Raw genomic sequence first — 20,796 nt, forward strand, 5'->3', positions numbered from 1 at the left:
CCTACCAGAGGGGATGCGATACTGGACCTGTTGGTCACAAACACAAGCGAGCTAATCGGTGACATCAAGATTGGAGGCAGCCTGGGCTGCAGTGATCAGGCACTGGTGGAGTTTGCAGTCCTGAGGGATATGGGTCAGGCGAAGAGTAAAGTCAGGACCCTGAATTTTAGGAAAGCAAACTTCCAGGTGTTCAAGAACTTAGTCAATAGGACCCCCTGGGAAACTGCCCTCAGGGACAAGGGAGCAGAACAGAGCTGGCAGATCTTTAAGGACGCTTTCCATAGAGCACAAGAGCTCTCGATCCCCACGTCTAAGAAATCAGGAAAGGAAGGCAAGAGACCTGCACGGGTGAGTAGAGACCTGCTGGTCAACCTAAAGGGCAAGAAGGAAATGCACAGGCAGCGGAAGTAGGGACAGGTATCCTGGGAAGAGTATAGGGACGCTGCCCAGTTGTGTAGGGATGGGGTCAGGAAGGCCAAGGCGTGGCTGGAGTTGAACTTGGCAAGGGACGCAAAGAATAATAAGGGCTTCTACAGGTATGCCAGCCAGAAAAGGAAGCTCAAAGAAAGCATACTCCCCCTGATGAACATCACTGGCAAACTGGTAACAACGGACGAGGAGAAGGCTGAGGCACTCAACAAATTTTTGCCTCAGCCTTCACTGGCAACCTCCCTTCCCACACCTCTTGAGTGGATGGACTGCAAGACAGGGACTGGGGGAGCACAGTCCCTCCCACTGTAAGAGAAAATCAGGTTCATGATCACCTGAGGAAACTGAACACACATAAAGTCTACGGGACCTGATGAGATGCTTCCCAGAGTCCTGAGGGAGTTGGCTGATGTAGTTGCCAAGCCACTCTCCAGGATATTTGAAAAGTCATGGCAGTCAGGTGAAGTGCCTGGGGACTGGAAAAGGGGAAACGCTGCACCTGTTTTTAAAAAGGGTAGAAAGGAGGACCCTGGGAACTACCGACCTGTCAGCCTCACCTCTGTGCTTGGGAAGATCATGGAACAGATCCTCCTAGAAGCTATGCTAAGGCACATGGAGGACAGGGAGGTGATTCGAGACAGCCAGCACTGCTTCACCAAGGGCAAGTCCTGCCTGACCAACCTAGTGGCCTTCTATAATGGAGTCACTACATCAGTGCACAAGGGAAGAGCTACGGATGTCATCTATCTGGATTTCTGTAAGGCCTTTGACACGGTCCCCAACAACATCCTTCTCTCTAAATGGGAGAGAGATGGATTTGATGGGTGGACTGTTTGGTGGATGAGGAATTGGTTGGATGGTCGCATCCAGAGGGTAGTGGTCAACAGCTCAATGTTCAGATGGAGATCAGTGACGAGTGGTGTCCCTCAGGGGTCCATATTGGGACCAGTACTGTTTAATATCTTCAGCAATGACACAGACAGCAGGATCGAGTGCACCTTCAGCAAATTTGCAGATGACACCAAGCCGAGTGGTATGGTTGACACGCCTGAGGGATGGGATGCCATCCAGAGGGACCTGGACAAGCTAGAGAAATGGGCCTGTGTGAACCTCACAAGGTTCAACAAGGACAAGTGCAAGGTCCTGCACCTGGGTCAGGGCAATCCCTGGTATCAATACAGGCTGGGGGATGAAGGGATTGAGAGCAGCCCTGTGGAGAAGGACTTGGGGGTACTGGTGGATGCAAAGCTGGACATGAGCCGGCAGTGTGCGCTCACAGCCCAGAAATCCAACCATATCCTGGGCTGCATCAAAAGAAGCATGGCCAGCAGGTCGAGGGAGGTGATTCTGCTCCTCTACTCCGCTCTGGTGAGACTTGGAGCACTGCATCCAGCTCTGGAGTCCTTAGCACGGGAAAGACATGGACCTCTTAGAGAGGGTCCAGAGGAGGGCCACAAAAATGATCAGAGGGATGGAACACCTCTCCTACGAAGAAAGGCTTGGAGAGTGGGGGTTATTCAGCCTGGAGAAGAGAAGGCTGCAGGGAGACCTTATTGCAGGCCTTCAGTACTTAAAGAGGGCTTATAAGAAAGATGGGGAGAAACTTCTTAGCAGGGCCTCTTGCGACAGGACAAGGGGTAATGGTTTTAAACTAAAAAAGAGTAGATTTAGACTAGATACAAGGAAGAAATTTTTTACAATGAGGGTGGCGAAACACTGGAACAGGTTGCCCAGAAAGGTGGTAGATGCCCCATCCCTGGAAACATTCAAGCTCATGACGGACGGGGCTCTGAGCAACCTGTTCTAGTTGAAGAAGTCCCTGCTCATTGCAGGAAGGTTGGACTAGATGACCTTTAAAGGTCCCTTCCAACCCAAACTATTGTATGATTCTGTGCAGCACTCACCTGCTCTAGAGGGGACACACTGAACATGCTCTTCTAATGCAGCACAGTCTGCTTTTCACTTTATTTGAGATGAAAGTCAAAATCAAGTGCACAGATTTAATAAAAAACACAAGTCATGTAGTAAATATTGCTTTTGCGGATACAATAGCTGTCCAATGACTTTCCATTGCTGAAATCAAATGAATCCTTGTTAAATCATTCATGCTTCTTCCCACCATTTTATTTAAAACTTCGTCCTGCAACTAAAATTCTAAGTCGCTCATATTTGCTGAAATGCCCATCAGCTTTACAAATCAACTTTATGAATCAACTTAGAAAAGAAAGCCTTTCCCATATGTCTCATAAATTAGACTCATGTACTAGTTTTCACAATCAAGCAGACAGGGGTAACTAGTGGGTCAACTTGTACCAACTTCAAAAGCTTTCAGTATGGAGAATCTGGCATTTTGTTATGCTAATTGTTCTGATTTGCTAGAAATAAACATGCCCTAAAACAGCTTAAATAAAACCTCAGAGGTAGGGAACAGTTGGTGAGCCCTGAAGGTTCTGCTACAGAGACACAACAAGTAACATCTGACGTTCCCTAGGGCACTGCGCTCAATGCTTTATTTTGCTAGTATTTTTTTCAAACTGCTGTTTTATATAAGACAATGTCAATGGGTCTTGAATCAATGTAACAGGATCCTGCAATAAAAAAAAAAAAAAAAAATCATAAAATGGCTCATATTTGTTCAAGTGGAACTCCCATGTTATAGAATTTTGCAACTACAGGCTTAGTTTCACAAAAATGCAAGCCAACAACAACAACAAAAAACAAAAAAACAAAAAAAAAAAAAAAAAAAAAGAGGAGCAAATTAAAGCAATAGACTAATTTGAGTTGCAGTATGCATCAGCTGCTCCCTCCATTTCAATGGTAGGATTATGATGCTTACCTGGAAGACCCTGCTTGCAGATCCTCAAAACACAGATCAAGAAGAATTTGATAAAATGTCTACATGTGCAGTGAATTGTTATTTTACAACATATTCCAATCTATGCAAGTCTCCCAGTTCAAGAAAATTCTAGTCTAGCATTTCTGCAGCAAGTTGTACCTTTGCAGAGCGCTCCAGTTCTCCTGTCTTTACAAGCTGATTCTCCAAAGGCAAGGTGGACTGTAAGAAGCCCTTTTGCAAATACTGTGCATCCACAACCCCCTGCCACTTTGAAAAATATTGACATGCCCACTTTCCATAGCTTTCTGGCCACTCCCACCTGGCTGAACATCATCAAGGAATAGCAGTAAAGTGAAGGATCAGGGGGTTTGTTTAAACTCTTTAGTGACAATTCCTAACAAATAAAATAAAATAAAATAAAATAAAATAAAATAAAATAAAATAAAATAAAATAAAATAAAATCCAGAATACCAAAAGAAGGACATTGGAACCACAGACATTATGCTTTCTTATTATTCCAAATTATCTAATCTTTTAAATTAATATGGTTTTCATTAAATGTCAAGATTACCCTGATACAGAAAACAGGAAGAAGATGAATTGCAATAACTTAAAGGTATAGTATAGCATCCAGTGAACTAAAAGCTAGGCTCTGTTATAAGGTACCTGATTTTCTGTGGTTTTGTGGGTGGTTTTTTTGTTTTTTTTTTAAAGATCTATAGGGGAAAAGAAACTTAGACTTTGCAGACTTCCATACTTCCCACCCTATACTTCTGTGAATGGGCAGTATTTTTTCACATTTTTCCTCCTCTGGGGTTTAGACATTAATGTTGTCATGAAACATGGCAAAACCCATCAATAGGTAAGAATCCATTACTAGTTGAGTTCTTTTGGGATTATGTTATTATGCAGATGTCATGGGAAAAGCTTATTAAACTGAATGAACGTACCATGGCCTGATATGAACTTCATGTAGTAAAGCATTGGCAGGAGAGTCTCAAAATCTTGAAAAAAAAAAAAATCTGGAATCTGACATATTGCAATAATAAATCTACCTATCTAGAAACTTGTATTCTTTTTCTATACTGTAATTAAAACACAGCTTCACTCTAACCATTCACAATCTATTTCACATTTCTGTTGGTTAAAAAAACCAAAACAACAAAAAACGCTTGGCTAGTAGTGGGATTTAATCTGGTGATGCAACTTGCCATGGTTTGCCATCTCTCTAGCTCCCATCAAAAGAAAGTCTTATTTTGGGTCATACATTTCCCTGCTTACTTTTCTGGGCTTCTACACGAGCACCTGCTGCTGTCCAGAGCTTTCTAATGAGCTATTTAGAGACCAAGGAACAAAAGGCTTCCCTGTAATTTCACTCCTCTGCCCATTATCAAGGCTCTCTAAGCGGGGATGAAAGCACTTTTGACAGCTCCCCCACAATCCAGGTATGGAGACTCTTATGAGGTCCTGACAACAGCTATCTCCAAAGACAGCAGCCTAGCTCCATTCAAGCGCTTCCCAGAACAGTCCATGAAGTTATGAAAAAGAAATATATAGGAAGGTTAGTTTCTCTGTCCCCCACCTCACCCAAAGAATGTAGTAATGTATTTTTTCTTCACCATAGTAAAAATAAACCAGCAGACTGCCAACGCAACCCACTAAGCCTGGAAAGATTTTGTGACTGCTAAGAAAAATAGCTTATTAGCCATGAACTTGTTTTTGTTGTCAATTCACATTGCTGATGACAGCCAAGCATAAAGCCACCCAAGCGTTAAAATGAGGTAAATGTGAGACCAGCTGCCCGGCCACACATGCATAGATAGCACTCCTAGTTAGCAAACTTTTTAAACTGATACTGTTATTTAGTTCCTCTGGAAGTCTGTGCTGTTGTGACTGGACTGGGTTTGGTACGAGCTAATTTAAAGCCTTCTCAGATAGTCCTTCACCTTGCTGTGCCCTAACACATGATGTGCCATTTTTGGAATGGGAGTAGTATTGAGGTGTTCTGGCCTTCATCTTATGCTACAACTGCACTATCATTCTTTTTTCTTTTTCTTCCTCTTTTTAAATAGAAGTTGTAATCCATGTGGTTTCAGTTAAATGTAAGATACAGTGTCAAAAAATTTAACTACAAGGCATGAAACAGGAAATTAGCATAAATATTTTCAAGTGGATAAAGACTTAATAAAAAGAAAAAAAAAACCAACAACAAAAAAACCCAAACAAAAAACCACCAAAACCCTGCAATAACAAGTTGTGCTGAAAGAGGAATTGTCATATAATCAGGTGATAATAAATGGAGTTGATCAAGAATGCTTTTGGAATCAATTGTATGCAACATTTTACTTCATGACCTTGGCACAAGAAGTAAGTATGCACTAATTGCATCTGCTGATAACCCAAAATTATGACACGTTGTTGGTACTGGGGAATTGGTGTATTACAAGAAGCACTGTGTGACCCGAGGACTGAAGTACAAAAAATCCAAAGGAACTGAACAGTACAAAGGTCATGCATTTGCTAGTGATAACAAGGATATGTGCAATACATGGGGAATCAATCTACTGAAAAAAAAGAGAGAGGAGGAAAACAACCTGAGTTACTACTGAAATGCAAAATGACTACATTTCACAAATAAGATATAGCTGAAATAAAGGCAAATGTGATTCAGGCAACATTTCTAGGAAGGACGGGGACGTACTAATGTCATAGTTCAAGGCACCAGGCTATAATATTGCTTATAAAATGCTAGTACCTGGAATAGATTTTATACACCTCCAGCTACACATTCATTTTTGGACAAGAAGGCAAAACACTGTATGCTTTTGAAAGATAATACATGCCCAAAACATATTAGCAGCATGACTATTTCAACGGAAAATGAGTTTTTCAGACTCAAACATTAGCATGTAAAAACAAATATTTATTTTAAATTTAAGTTTAAATTTAAATCTCCTCTGAAACCTACCTTTCAATTTACAAGACTGAGTGTATAAAACTGACCAGGGATCATGGGGTGCACCACTTAATTAAACATTTTGAGAAATAAATTAGCTTTTCCATGAAAGAGAACTGGTAAGAACGTAGAAAACTGGTTCAGGTGTATTTGAAATACATTACTTCCATTTCTTTAAGTGATTTTGTGCAACATTTAATAGGAATTTAAAATCTCGCAGGGATGGCACCCTTCCAAACAGAGATGAGAGCTACTTGCCCCACTCCACTATCTCCTCAAATCTGTTTGCTTACTATTGGATCTAGTCTCAGTCAAGACTCAGTAATGGGCAGAATTCACAGCTCACTTTTGTACATTCGTATAAATCATGGTAGTCATTTTATGTTCTTCTGTAAAATGTAGGTTGAAAGTCTACACTGAGGCTCGAACTTTGCGTGTTATCCCCCGAAGACCATTTCTTCCAATTGGGCGTTTCATTTATTTTTAAATAGCAGCTCACTGGTTAGGAAGTTTTGTTTTGACTGTCGGATGGAAATGGGTTTTGCCTAGACACGCCCAAGAGACATTAGCCTTCTTAGCTTGAATAATCCTTTGGAAGAAGTACGACTGGGTATCAAATGACTAGGTATCAAGTTTGTGAACTGTGAGGCAGAAGATCTGAATCCAAGCGGAACACAGTGGAGAAAAAACTGGTATAAAAGGGCATAGCATCTCCAGATAAGGTCCAACTCCACCAAAGTAATATGCAGAGTAAGGGCTTGATTTAAACACTGGTTGCGTGCTGCTAGAAGCATGCAAGTGTCCTGACAGCTTTTCAACTTAATGAGAAAAGAGAGAGCCTTGTGTAGTAGAACTAAAATAGACAGCTGCATGTGATTTTCTCTTGTTTCTGTACATCTACCTCTGCAATGACAACTAGTAAATGTTCTGTTAATGTTCTACTAGCGTAAAATATGTTTATTCTTCTAACTTTTCCTAGCTTTAGAGTAGTTTCTGAGTGGCTGACAAGTCCCTCCATTATAGGGGCTGGTGATTTGCAGTAAGTCTCTTTTACGGTATGCACTAGCCTAAACTAGGCTCTAGAGCTGCAATGCCTTCCACTACACTGTACAAGCTCAGCTAAGAGCTACTAACCCAGCATCTCTGTTTGGGAAAAGAGATTTCCCAGTGAAAAATATAAACCAGTGTATCCTTCTCATGAAAGGAGACAGCAAGGTCTATGGCTAAATCCCAAGAGACTCCCATTAAGCTGCAACAATTGGCAATATTATTGCTCAGGGGATAACAGAAGCATGTATGTCAGGAATGCAGAAAGCAAAATACTATTATGTTGGAAATCCCTTGCTGAACTTGTATGCAGTGCAGGTTTTGGTAATTAGTATTACAAAGAAGAAAGGGAAAATAACAAAGCAAGGATGTAATCCATTCAGTCTTTACCAAGAATATATAAAGCCTGGAAGGACCTGACTTAAACCCAATTATATATCAAATCTAATAAGGGCACTTGACTGAAGATTTCCCACAGACAGTAGAACATCCAGACTTACTCATTCCTTTGCTAACTTCCAGTACCAGGAAAAAGAAGGAAGTTTGTTCTTGTTTTCACTTTATTCTGAAGAAGTGACTTAATTGTTTATGTTCTAAATCACCAAAACATAGTGCAGAATTGCTTAAGATAAGCTGGGAAGTCAATAGTGATCTCAGAGTATTCTACCAGATAAAACAAACATTAAAAAAAACATCAACGAGGCTATTGATCTTAGATATTCCTCTTATATTTGTCCTACCTTAAACTGTATCTTAGCGTTTTCCTCCTTTATAGTTTCTGCCTTAGATGGTAATTCAGAAAAGTGCAAGTAGAAAACAGTGTATGTGATAAACTTGGTATAACCCCACCCGCTGGCTGATTCAGGAACACCAACTACAGCAATACCGAACGAGTAAATCCTACAGTAATTCTTTACCTTCTAATCTACAGATTAGCCAAAACAACTCCTATCAGCAAAAACTGCTCAATCACTAAAAGATCATAAGAGAAATGTTAAACTAGTGTATTTCTTACTACAGCCTTTAAAGACTGGGAGTTCCCGACAGAAGCAACTGAAGACTTGACCAAGATTTTATACATGCCACATTTCACTCATATAAACAGGTATTTAAGGCACAAATATTCTAATATAATAGTCTGTAATAAAACTATTTAAACACAGCCTGTTAGTGGTGAATTCAAGATTCACAATTAAGAACCCTAGTGTCTCTGAAGTACTTGAGAAATCATTAAGTTACAGAGCTCTTTCTTTATGAAAATAGTTATATGAATTTATATGCACTAAGAAAAATAAAGTCACAGGTTAACATTCATTAGACTGTAAAGTTCTAAAGTTACCAGAACACCATACCCAAACCAGTTACCAGCAGCAACAGTGCACTATGTCAATAACCAAATATTTAGTAAATACTAAATACTCCCAAATGGGAGTCTGTGAAAAATGGGGAAACTTCTGCTCTGATCAACTTTTGTACCTGGGAAGCACTTTTTGCATCATTAACATGGAAGGCTTGCAAATCAATGATTCAAAGTCTTTTGCAAATTAAAGTGTGCAGGTATGAACAGGAGTGAATTAATTACATGTTAGAATTTATGGGGGGGATCTTAGCCAGTTAAAGTCTTTCAGGTATAAATTTGAGCTCAGATTCAATGTTGACAGTATCTAATCAAGCCAAATAATTTCAGATAGGTTTGGCAGGGATCTCAGAAGTTACTAAACTTGTAAGAATTTTCACTGGCACCTCTTGCGTGACTCAGCATACTTAAAAAAAATAAGTCTTGCCCAGTTTTGGAGAGGACTTAAAAACTAACTGATCCAGTTTAGGTGCGGAAGTATGAAACAGCCTCCCAGACTGACTTTCACATCTTGGTCCTAAAAATCGAAGCCTATTAGAAGTTCAAAGCCTTTTCATCATTCACTTAACCTGTTCCCAGCAGGGAAAATTCAACCTTTTTACTTTCTTTTAAAGTTAAACCTCGATTCCAACAATTAGACAAAGCATAATGAGCAGAACATACATTTTTACTTGACTCCCTCCTGCTGTAAGAGTGCATGTATATGTGTATACACATGCATACTGTCTACTTGTCTGGCAGAAGGATGTATCACTAAGGCAATGTAGGCAAGTTCAAGTGGTCTCCCTAACAGCAGAAAGCTGGCTCAGTCTACATTATTTCTTTAAAAGTGTATCTTATATCTTTGATATTGTCAGAAAAAATAAAGGGCTTTAAAAGTCATCATTTATAAAGCTATATCAGATATAGTTCAGTACAGACACACATGCTTATGATGTTAATGAAGTGACACATGTGAATAAAATGGTATTAACATATTTTGGTACATTTTAAAAATGACAACATTTAAAAGCTTTAACGCATCATTTCTTTTGACTTATCCCATAGTCATTAATTCGAAAATCAGAGCACAGATAATTAGATACTATGGCAACAGACCAAACTGAGATGTCTTATGTATATGAATCTGTGTAGACAGACCTTTTCAATTGTTTCTTCACTTGCTACTAAAGCTAAACATTCCTTCTGCAAGGTAACCCTGCTAGCATACAGGAAAAAAAAGTTAAGAAGTTGAATATTATTAAATTAAATATCTACCTGAGAGCTTCATGAGGAGCTCCGATGCTGCCTTGACTGACATGTCCTGCCTCATCACATTTGCCTGCGCTTCCTGTGGCTTGAGTTTCTCCTCAGGGACGTTTGGAGCTGAGGCTTCAGATTCCTGGCTGAACACATAGCTGGACTGAGACAAGGCTGAACTTGCAGCTTCTTCATCCTTAGGCTCCTCTTTCACTTTAAATTTAGGAGTCAGGGGCTCTTTTTGATTTGCAGCTGTCAAGAGAAGGAAAGAAGTGAGACTTAATGAGGTATGTAATATATAATCATAGAGCAGCTAGTAACAGGAAGGAACCATAACCTGAGAAATGCTAGAGCAGGTACTGGAAGCAAGCATGTCAAACAGTATTTAAAGATGCTTCAAGAGGTAAACAAACTTCTGCATCTTTTGTACAAAGGGACAGCTTTGAAACACAAAACCTGCATGTACCAGAGCTCAAGAAACCATCCTTCTCCTCTTACTTTTTTGCCCCTGCTCCTCCTACAAGCATTCCCCTGGTCATTGGTTTGTAGGTCTTCTATTGGCTTGATGGAAGTTTAAAACATCATTTCACGTAAGGGCAAATTTGGCAAAGCCCATGGGTACTACATATTGAGTTCTTAGAGCACGGAAAAGAGGCAAGAGATGAAAAGTAGAAAGATAGGACACCTGAGAGGGGAGTAAAAGGGAAAAGAACAGCCAAATCTTACGTCCTGAAAGTTGGTATTTGTTAAGAAAGAGAACAGAGGGAGTTTTCAGAAGACAGCTCTGCTCAAAGATACTATTAGAGCACCGTTCCAGGTTCTACATCCATAGAAAAGAGTGCAAGTTTAAAATAATCCTTTCAAATACTCCACGTAAGCAGCTGCACAGCCTCAGAGAATGGTACAGAGACCTTGGGGCTGCTTAAAAATCTACACACTGAACAATGTTGTTCTTGAACGGTCTTTCCGATACCTCTTGGCAGAGGTAGATCCTTCACACTGTGTTTGGTTGAAGGAATAAAACCAAGAATATTTCTTAAACAACACTTTCAAACCCAAGCAATATCAATTCACAAGTAGACTGCAGGACAAACAGGAGGCTAAAGAATTTGCACTGTTTTTCAGCAGCTCTTATAATTCTTTGTTTGACCGTTGAGAGATACTTCCTTCCCTGTCTCTTAGTGGCTTTTTCTTGTTCAAAATTTCACTTTAAATTCCCAGTAACACAGAGCAGATGACTTCTTCAGTGTCCAAAACTTTGATGAGTTTACATATTTGTCACCTCTCTAAACCTCTGTCTCCATAAATATGAAAGATAGAGCATCATCCCTGTTTTATCATGCTAAGCTCCCTCACCATTTACCTCACTACCTCTCCTACATATTTTCCTCCTTCCCCATGACAATCCCCTGCCTACCCTCATGACTCTTGCAGATGAGCTCTGTCAAATCTCACTCGGACCACGTAAGAAGGATGTACGCCACCACCCCTTTCACAGGCTGCAGCAGGGCATTAGAAGCCAACATGCATTCCCTGCTGCAGAGAGCTGTTTGTTTTACAAACGCATTACACGGAGAGGAAAAGCTGAGGAACTGGCATGTCACAGGGACGGTAATATCCAACTGACGGGGCAGGGTACTAACAGATCAAATCAACCCAACAAAATCTGGCAACGTTCACCTGCTTAATCCCTTGGTCTACTTCCTCCTCCACTTTACTGCTTCTTACCTACTCTCTGGCTCCTCACTTTCCTGGTTTATTTCCTCAGATACTCTCCTTCTCAGCAGTTCTCCCACAATCTGAAATCCTAGTGAATCTGAATTCCTGCATCCCACTGTGAAGTGCTCACCATCTCCCAGAGACCTCAGCCCTAAAATATGGGGTACAATTGCCATCTTTATCGCAAATAGACTCTACTGTTTGCTACTCTGAGCTTTGTTCATTGTCACACAATCCACTGTTTTGTGGTTTTGTGTTTGGGGTTTTTTTGGTGTTTTTTAGGTTTTTTTTTTTTTGTTTTGTTTTGTTTTTTAATTTTTTTAAAGCTACCACATTACCCTGTAACACAACCCTTACATCTTTTCAGTTTGTATTCCAGGGTTTTTGCATTCCTTTCTTATTGGTTGGCAAGCCATTACCAAAAAACAAGATTAAAGCAAGTGGTATAAAAAGTGTACACATAAGCAGCATGTAAATACACATTGGTGCTATTCACTACTTCAGAAATTGAATTACCTTATCTGTGTAATTTTTAATATGACCTATAAGCACTTTTACCAGTATTAGGAATTCCTTTTTTGTTTTTTAAAAAGAGCAAAAGCAGAAATATGAAACATTAAAGCATGCTTTAATTCATCAAAATACAGCTTAAGGCTCTCAAACCAATCTTAATTTTACCAAGGTACTTACAAAAAGAATCCATCTATCTTCTTTATCCAGGCCTACATCTTTCTAGCTCAGCCTATTCTGGGGTTTGACCTGGGGTGACGAATGGTCACAAAAAGAAAAAAAAAAGACCCCAACCTTCTATGCCACACCACCTTCTGCATTCCTTCTCTTTTAAAACATGCCACTCCAGCTGCTACTGATATGAAAAATACCTCCACCAGGAGCTGAGTGCAACTGATAGAGAGCATTCTGCATGAACTTTCAGAGAACCTGGAGAAAAAAAATCTTTTGAATTTATTCATTTCAAGAAGGTATTAATTCAAATTGTCCTGGAAAATAAAGGAAACATGAGTCTCAGTGAAGAGGTAAAGGTGACCCACTGAGAACAATCATTAGCTTGTGAGGCCAGCTATGTTTCTGCCCATGAACCAGGTAGAGGAAGCGGTATAGACCAGGTCAGCATACAATTTTATCATTTAAAATACAGAGGTGATATTAAACTCACATACATAGATCAGTGTAAGTTTGCAACCATACACTGTGGTCCATTATAAACCAGGTTAAGAACAATGCAAAAACATCCATATACAAATAGAATCACTGTAACAGAATTCATATAACATCACAGCCTTAAACTAGGAACTGTTTTCAGAGTCGGGCGTTATGGTATGCAGTGGCAGATGCCTTATGGATTCCGCTACCACAAGGAGGATCAAAGGGGGCACTTTTGGATGAAATTAGCATTTATTAAACCCTCTCATCACCAAGCCAAAACTCAGCAGCCAATTTGACCCAATCCAAGGGCAGATGACAAGTGGTACCTCTATACTCTTCATCCCAGGGTATTCTCAAAATTTACTGAGATGAAGCCAAGTTCTAATAGCTCAGAGAGCCAAAAATTCAAGGTAGGTCACATCAGAGTTTAAATAGTTTCATGACAGTAACACAGCCAGAATTACTTGAACACGGCATCCATCAAGTTTCCCTCCTTCCCTCCGTCTCCCTTTCCCATTCTCTCCCTACCCCACATATTAGCTCTCCTACTGCAACAGCACATGCTGCTATAAGCCGCTGCTCCCTCACACTTCTGAGTCGCCACCTGGGATAACAATGCTAAAACTGTGTTGACAACAAATCTACCAGCACAATATAAGCCATAATCTAAACAAGCTCTTCATGAGATCTGTATACTCAGTTTGTCCCTGTGTGTCTACAAGACATCACCTGTGAGAAATATAAAACACGGTCAGTGTCCCACAGTCCAGAGGCAGTCCTGAAGATGTGCATTTGGCAATATTATGCGAAGGGGAAAAGAAACCCAGACTATTGTTCTTACCTATATTGCTGGTTCTGCCTACTCTAGCTGCTTTGCTTTGGACAGAAGACAGAATTAATAAATTAGCAAAGAAGCAGGGTTTTATTTCTTTAATTAACTGACAGCACATTCCTTGAACTGACCACACTTTCCAAAAATCAAACATTTTAATTCTAGACAAATCACAAAAATAGAAGAGAGTTATTTACCTCATTTTTCTTCCCCCAAGAAAACAAACCACATAAAACCAGACAACTAGTGGGTCTGATTAATCAGACCCAATTGTTTTAATTAATAGGGCTTTTACTCTTTTTTGAAATATACTAAAGCAGATTCCAATGTAAATGAAGCCTAAATAGAAGGCCAAATAAAAAAAGGGGGAGGTTGTCCAGTCTATCAGATCCATACATTAAAACTAGAGGAGAAAAAAAACCCAAAAACCAAAACCAAAAACCAAACGACTCCAAAACCAACAAAAATCCCCAACAGCCTTGCTTCTGTCCCATCTTGGATCTACAATTATGGGCAGAATTGCTAACACATGGGAAATAGCAACTATGATGCATCCGCTAGTCACATTAGGGGGAACAATAAACAGATGTAAGAAAAATCATTGCAAATAAGCAAAATAAAAGTTGACTGAGACCAGTTTTTAAAAAAATGCTATGATTGAGGAATCTTTTAAAAATTAGCACTAGACAAGGATTAAAAAGATGATGTTGAAGTCTATTAAGTATATTTGAACTACAAAATTATTACTCCCCAGAAGGAATAGCATCTTCCATCTACATATAAAAATAGATACACATACATATACTTAATTTGTATTTAACTTACGTTCATCCTGAACTGTAATGAGAACAGACTGAAGGATGTGTTGCCTGCAGACTGAATCCAAAAAATCCGGCAATTTAATTTTGAAATACACAGTGAGGGAAAAAAAAAACAACCCACCTAGCAAATGCAACCAACAGGCAGCAGTCTCTCAAGCAGGACTGATAATTCTCCATTCATTCCATTCCGTTTCATATCCAGAAAAAAAACAATCAAAGAAGATTCCAGACTGATGATTTTTATCTTCCTGGAAACTGGAATCATTCGATCCATTTGGCAAAAGTAGATGATGAAAGTTATAACATTTCCTCAAACTGCCAAATGCCACAAGAAAAGCTTTGGGCACCTGCCACTAATCTGAAACACTCTGATAGAAGCTGCTAACTGCATCAGTCCACTTACGAGGATTTCTAAATGCTCAAAATGTTTATAATTGAAAGAGGAAAAATGGGCTGATTACTTCAAGCCAAGCTCAATGTTACAAGTCACAATCAGCAAGGAGTTGGTCACTGTTCATCTGTCTGAGTAAAGAACATAAGAAAGAAAAAAGAATCCACAACAAAAATGCTGCCACAAAAGAGGCCATGAGAAAAAGCATCTACAGAGTCTGGGTCGGAACCGTGATGAAAACGCCACAGCACGCCACTGCACCATCCTATTATTTTACAAGTGATGCCTGACTACAGCTATAAAGATGGGAGACAGCAGGCCAGTCATGGCTGAGGGAAAAGGGGAAAGTGAGGACACATTCCAAAAGGCACTGCAAATTGAACTGGTCTCCTTGAGATCTTGCAGGAAAACCTCCCTTTGTGATTCTCCTCAGAGCCACCATGGCAAGAGAACCATGGCATGACTTTTACCTGAGGAAGAAAGGACAGTGTTTTATCCAGGTCCTACTGGAGCTAGAGCATCTGAATGACACAGGGAGCATTCCATTCCAGCTGGTAAGTTGTGAGCTGTGGTGGTTAAAAGAAACCAAGTATCTTTGACAGATCAGTTCCATAGTATTTGGAAGACACATTTCCCCAACACTGGGCATCATCATCCTGAAGGCGGCTGTGGTCAATAAAGGGTATGACTTGAGTCTTCTACTATTTTCACTCTAGTAATTGAAATGTGCAGGTAGGTGTTGGCATTCTGCATGGAGACTATGGCTTATATTTGATGACATTCAAGAACTGAGTAAGGGGTACAAACACTGCAGAAGAAGCCACCAGTGAGCTAATTGCTTTGCAAGAAAAATCTATGCAATTGGAACCTGTTGGAGAATCTCCAGATGAAAATCCAATTGGGCTGATAAATTATGTTCAACTTATTAAACACAGAGGCTGTCTACACTGTAAGCGGCCCAAAAGGAGAAATACTGTTCTTCTGGCAGGACAGTCTAGCTGGTCTCTCATTTCTTTTTAGTGCCTTCTGCCCTGGAGTATTAATCTGTCCCAGAGCGCCTCATGTTACCTAACCCTCCTGGGAGTGCTAACTCAATTACATCTCATTTTCAAAGCCCTCTACTCTGCCCTCAGCCAAATAAACTAACCTATAGGGCTCCAAGGAAGAGTATGGGAAGAATCAATGAAAAAGCTGCTTATGACTCAAGGGTGCTCAGCATTAAAACATTTCTTTTTGTCAAAGCAGTGGAATGGCAGAATAGACAATCATGACAAGTATGATGATCGCAAGACTTGCCCCCTCTGGGCTTCCAGAGACCACTTAAAATATGAGGTCTTCCAAACCATCTTGCTTAAGTATGTTAACAATGTGTAAGCAGAGGTTAAGAAAAGGCCAGCTAACTATCCTGATCTTCTCTAAAGCTGCTTTGCATTTAAGGAGCTGCAGTCAAGCAAAATGAGACATAGCACTGCAGAATGACCAGTCCTCCTGCTGTCCCCTCAAAATTTCACAATGTTCTAGTCCAAGTGGAGTGGAGGAATTAGGCAAATTACTAAGGCACCTGTAGGACCACGCATCCCTCCATGCCCCAAGATGTCTGTTATACAGCCAAAGTCCCACCTGCTAAACAAGGTTGGATTATCTGCCAAGACCACCTTCTCCTTTCCAGGTAAAAATCAAAATAACAGCAGAATAGGTAAAATTCTGGGAAAGCTGGAGAAAAGAGGGGGAGGAGAGTGAAAGGAACAAAGGGAAATTTGTTGCTGATAGGAAAGAATTGCTCGCAGGCTGGAAATTTCTTCTCTCTACAAAGGAACAGAAACAGAGAAGGAGAGAAACACCACCAGACTGACCCTTATATTTGTTTAAGAAAACAAAAACCTAAACAAACAATCAGACATGATTGAACTAACAATGTCTTCAATTCCCATTTTGGAAAGATGTGAACAGAAAGGCTCATGAGCTAGGACTTCTGCCCAGAGTAATGGTGTAATCAGGGAAGCAAGAGAGCCATCAGTCTAGTCTAGTCTTACATTCCGAGTATAAGAGTTTGTGCAGATATCAGAAGTAAATTGTAAGCACAGAGGTGGTCCAAAATCATATTAATGTCTTCTTTTAGGTTGTATTGGGCTGAGTACACAAAAAAGAAGTTTGTATCCTGCATTTTAAATGACTGAATCAGTCACTCATTCTGCACTGAGTCTACACTGCTTTATCTTGCTACCCTCTACATATTCCTTCAAGGTGTAAAACATGACGGGTATGATTTTAAGGATGTCAGGAAATTGTGGATGTAAGGCCAGCAATTGCTGAAAAGAGATTATAAGGGTGGTGATATATCAGTGGCAAAGATTAGTACAAGCTTTTATTTGCCCAAGTTTTAATTAGCCATGCTATTGCCCTTTTCCCATTTTATTTTAAATTAAAGGTCTATATAGAAATTATGAAAAAGTGAATCTGGAGAGACACTTCAAAGAGAGATCTTGATGACATCAGGGGTATTTACACTGACAGCAGCATTATGGAATTCACAGTATTTTTAAATGAAGGATATGGCTCAATAATTGCCAGTCCTGTATGCTTACATATCATAATTGAAATTTTAAATTCTGGCATAAACTATGAATCCTAAATATAGGCAGCATGGTCTTTTCTTTGGAACTTGCTACACAAATACATCAATTATGACAATTTCATTGGACATGCTTTTATTTTATTAAAAATAGCTGCTTGAAGAGTTCAAGCCAGTCAGTTCAGTACTGTCAATGGCAAATGCTAAAACATTCCAAATTACTTCTGTTACCTTTAAGGAATGCAGTAATTTTCAAGCGCCAAATAGAACAAATAATCTAAGTGATTACTTAGCTTACCTACTAATATTTTCTATGTAGCTGTCTGATGATTTACTATTTCATTATTCCATTAATGGAATCAGCTAATAAAACATGAATGCAAAGTCCAAGTACTTCAGACAGTCACCAAAATCCGATGGTGGCATTGTTTTCCAAAATAAAGATTTAACTCCTCACACAATAGTGACAGCAGATATGACAACTGGGAGAAAACATCATTTCTCATTTGTTTAACAAGGCCAGCCCCAAACCCTCAGCATGTTAGGTCTCCTTCCTGCTCTCTATTTCAAAGTTTTTCCATGCGAGTAACGTGGGGAACATAAAAAGAACTGCAGAAGCAGGGCACACTTGATAATATACACCGTCACTAGATGAAGAGACACGCTTTCTAGAGTAACGCACTTGGTGAACACAGAGAGGTGGGGAAGAGAAGCCAGCAATGAAGTATGCTTTACAATTACTGTTTCCACACAGAATTCCTTTGAGATCAATAGTGCAAGAATCCCATTCATTTTGATGGGATTCACTTATTTTCGAATGTTGTGAAAAGTACCTGCAGCACATAACATAGGCACAGTAATAACTTCACCAGAGTATACTGGCCATTGTAATTTGGATTACTGTGAAAGCTGTTTATTACAAAAGAAAACAAGCCTTAGAAGTGGGTGGAAAGACATCAGTATTTAAAGATATGTGTTGTATAATGTCTGCCACTGAAACCTTTGAAACAGGAAAAGCAAATACTCCGCAAATTAAGATATGAATGCAGTTACAAAGTTTCAATGTGAAATTAATGGATGGGGGGAAGAAAACATACTTGTCAACTTAAAGCATACAAGCAGTCCTACTGAAATAAAAGGGGGAAGTTTTGATGGTAAAAACATGCCCATGATTAAATATTCTTCTGTTTATATGTTAAGAATCATCTGCTAATTGTCTTTACAAACAATAACCCTTTCCAAATTTAAATAGAATTTCAGAGAACCCTTTTAAATTTCTTGTGAATGTAAAAGCATCTCCTACCTTAAACTAGGACCTAGAGAATGGAATCTGGAAAAAATGTCAAGATTTGTTCTTATTTTTAGATTTGCATTTAGTGATTCGTGTTACGCTTTATTTCATAAAACATGTTAAAAAACCCCCATGACCTCAAAAGGTCACCCACACCAATATTACTCAGCCTCGAAATCTAAAGCTCCCCTGAGCCTTTCCGAAAAAAATTCAGAGGCCATTTTGAGCAGTGTTGTCACAATTCATTTCTGGCCCACTTGAAATCAGGTCTAACTTTGAACATCTGTACATTTTTTACCCACTTTGCTTCTCTACAGCTTGCTGCTTGTTTTTGTTCAGCTGAAATTTCTTGCAACTGCCTCTGATGTCCTGTGGTTCACTGACACAGACCTAGTCCATCCTACTGCCTAATATGTGATCAACCATATCTGACAGGTAGTTATCTAACCTGTTTTTAAAATTCTCCAGCAGCAGAAATGCCACAATCTCTCCAGCCAAGCTATCATAGAGGTTTAACTACCTCAACTTTTGGAAAGATTTTCCTAATGCCAACTTAAACCCTACAGTTAACCTGTTATTTTTTTGTCCTAATTGAGATGAATCACCAACAGATTACTTCCTTCTCCCCGCAACAAATTTTTTAATGCATTAAAGGCTTATTAATGACTTTCCTTAGTCTTCTCTATAGGCTTCACAACCTGACTCCCTTTTATCCATCCTCACTGGATATGTTTTATAAACCTCCAGTCATTTCTGCTGCCCTCCTTTGAAGTCTTTGCAACTGTCCGCACTCTTCGTAAACTATAGTGCCAAAGCCTTGGCCTTCACCAAGACTGAGAAGAGCAGGACTGTTTCCCCCCTTCCCTCTCCCTTGAGGCTGTTTCTCTCTGTATACATCCCAGTGTAATGACTGCCTTTTTAGCACCAGTACGACATTGTTAACTCCTGTTCCTTTCCCACGGAACTGTTACCTAGCTAGCTGTTCCTGCTTTTGTATTTGTGTAACTGTTTGCTGAACAGTTGCACATTTTTTACAGATCTCTTTTGACTGTGAACTACTTTCAATGTACTGTTTTCCAACCATCTGATACCCACTTCATCTAGACTAGAAAGGTACTGCATTGCAGAATCAGAAATAATACTGAGAGACAAGATTACATACATGCTTATTAAGATTCAATCCTAAAATTCATAATAGTTAATAAACACCAATTTTGTACCATCTTCCACCCTAGGCGCACCAGTTAAACTTCTGGAAACTGTAACTCTCAGGTCTGAAGGGAGACAAGCACTCCTCTGAGTCACGTGCTTGGAAAAAGAAGAGGCTGAAACTGCACAGAAGTGAAAACCAACAGGCCCTGAGGTCTCCCATGAAACTGGAGGCATACAAACTGTCACCAACCAAGAAGAGGAACAATAAACATTGGCAAGCAAAAATAAATGTTCATTTAAACCATCAATATTCAATAAGAATAAATGCCAAATTCTAAAAGTCTATATATCTATCTACTGCTTCTTTCTTAGCCACAAGGCCTGTCAGAGAAGAAAATTAGATTGTTTTGACATAATTTGGTCTCAACAAATCTATGTTGGCTGTTACAATTGGCACATACAATTTGAGGTATCAAAAGATTTATATCATTGAAAAGGTACGGCCAATAATTGAAGTTCTGATGGGCCTAACAAGAGAGTGTCGCAATAAAGAAATCACTCAAAGGAACTTGGTTCAGCACAGGAAGCAGTCAAAAAAATGCACCTAATACTTTGCCAACTTGCTAAAAGAGAATTACTTCTACTCTAAATTTACGCACAGTGTATGGAGGAAAGTATGAGCTAAATGTATATAACACAATATAAATCTCAGGAGAAAAGAAATTCCTTTCCTTTTAACATCGCTCTTCTTGTGTAGTAAACTTGGTGACTGGCAGTACATTTTCATCCAAATATGCACACATACAAAATTACAGATACATCTCACTCCCCCAGTGACTTTATAACATGTTGCTAGGTAACAGTGCATACAAGTCAGGTTTCAAGACCTTTAGTAAGTCACCATAAAATAACTGCATAGGCCTTTTGCATGAATAATGTACATTTGTATCCTTTTTCTGATGCCAATAGATCAGACATTGAAAACATGA

At 39.5% G+C, this 20,796-nt stretch overlaps 1 protein-coding gene across 1 annotated transcript in view; it reads right to left on the bottom strand.

Annotated features, from left to right (window-relative positions):
• Nucleotides 1–20,796, bottom strand: part of ZNF827 (zinc finger protein 827) — a gene marked incomplete at both ends in the record, with an annotated part of 106,526 nt that overhangs the window by 41,577 nt on the left and 44,153 nt on the right. The window contains one exon of the mRNA XM_082315246.1: nt 9,884–10,117. Within this exon, the coding sequence (XP_082171372.1) occupies nt 9,884–10,117 (234 nt within the window). The remainder of the gene's footprint in view (nt 1–9,883; nt 10,118–20,796) is intronic.

Source organism: Platalea leucorodia (assembly GCF_965183815.1).
Source record: "Platalea leucorodia genome assembly, chromosome: 6".
Taxonomy (NCBI): Eukaryota; Metazoa; Chordata; class Aves; order Pelecaniformes; family Threskiornithidae; genus Platalea; species Platalea leucorodia.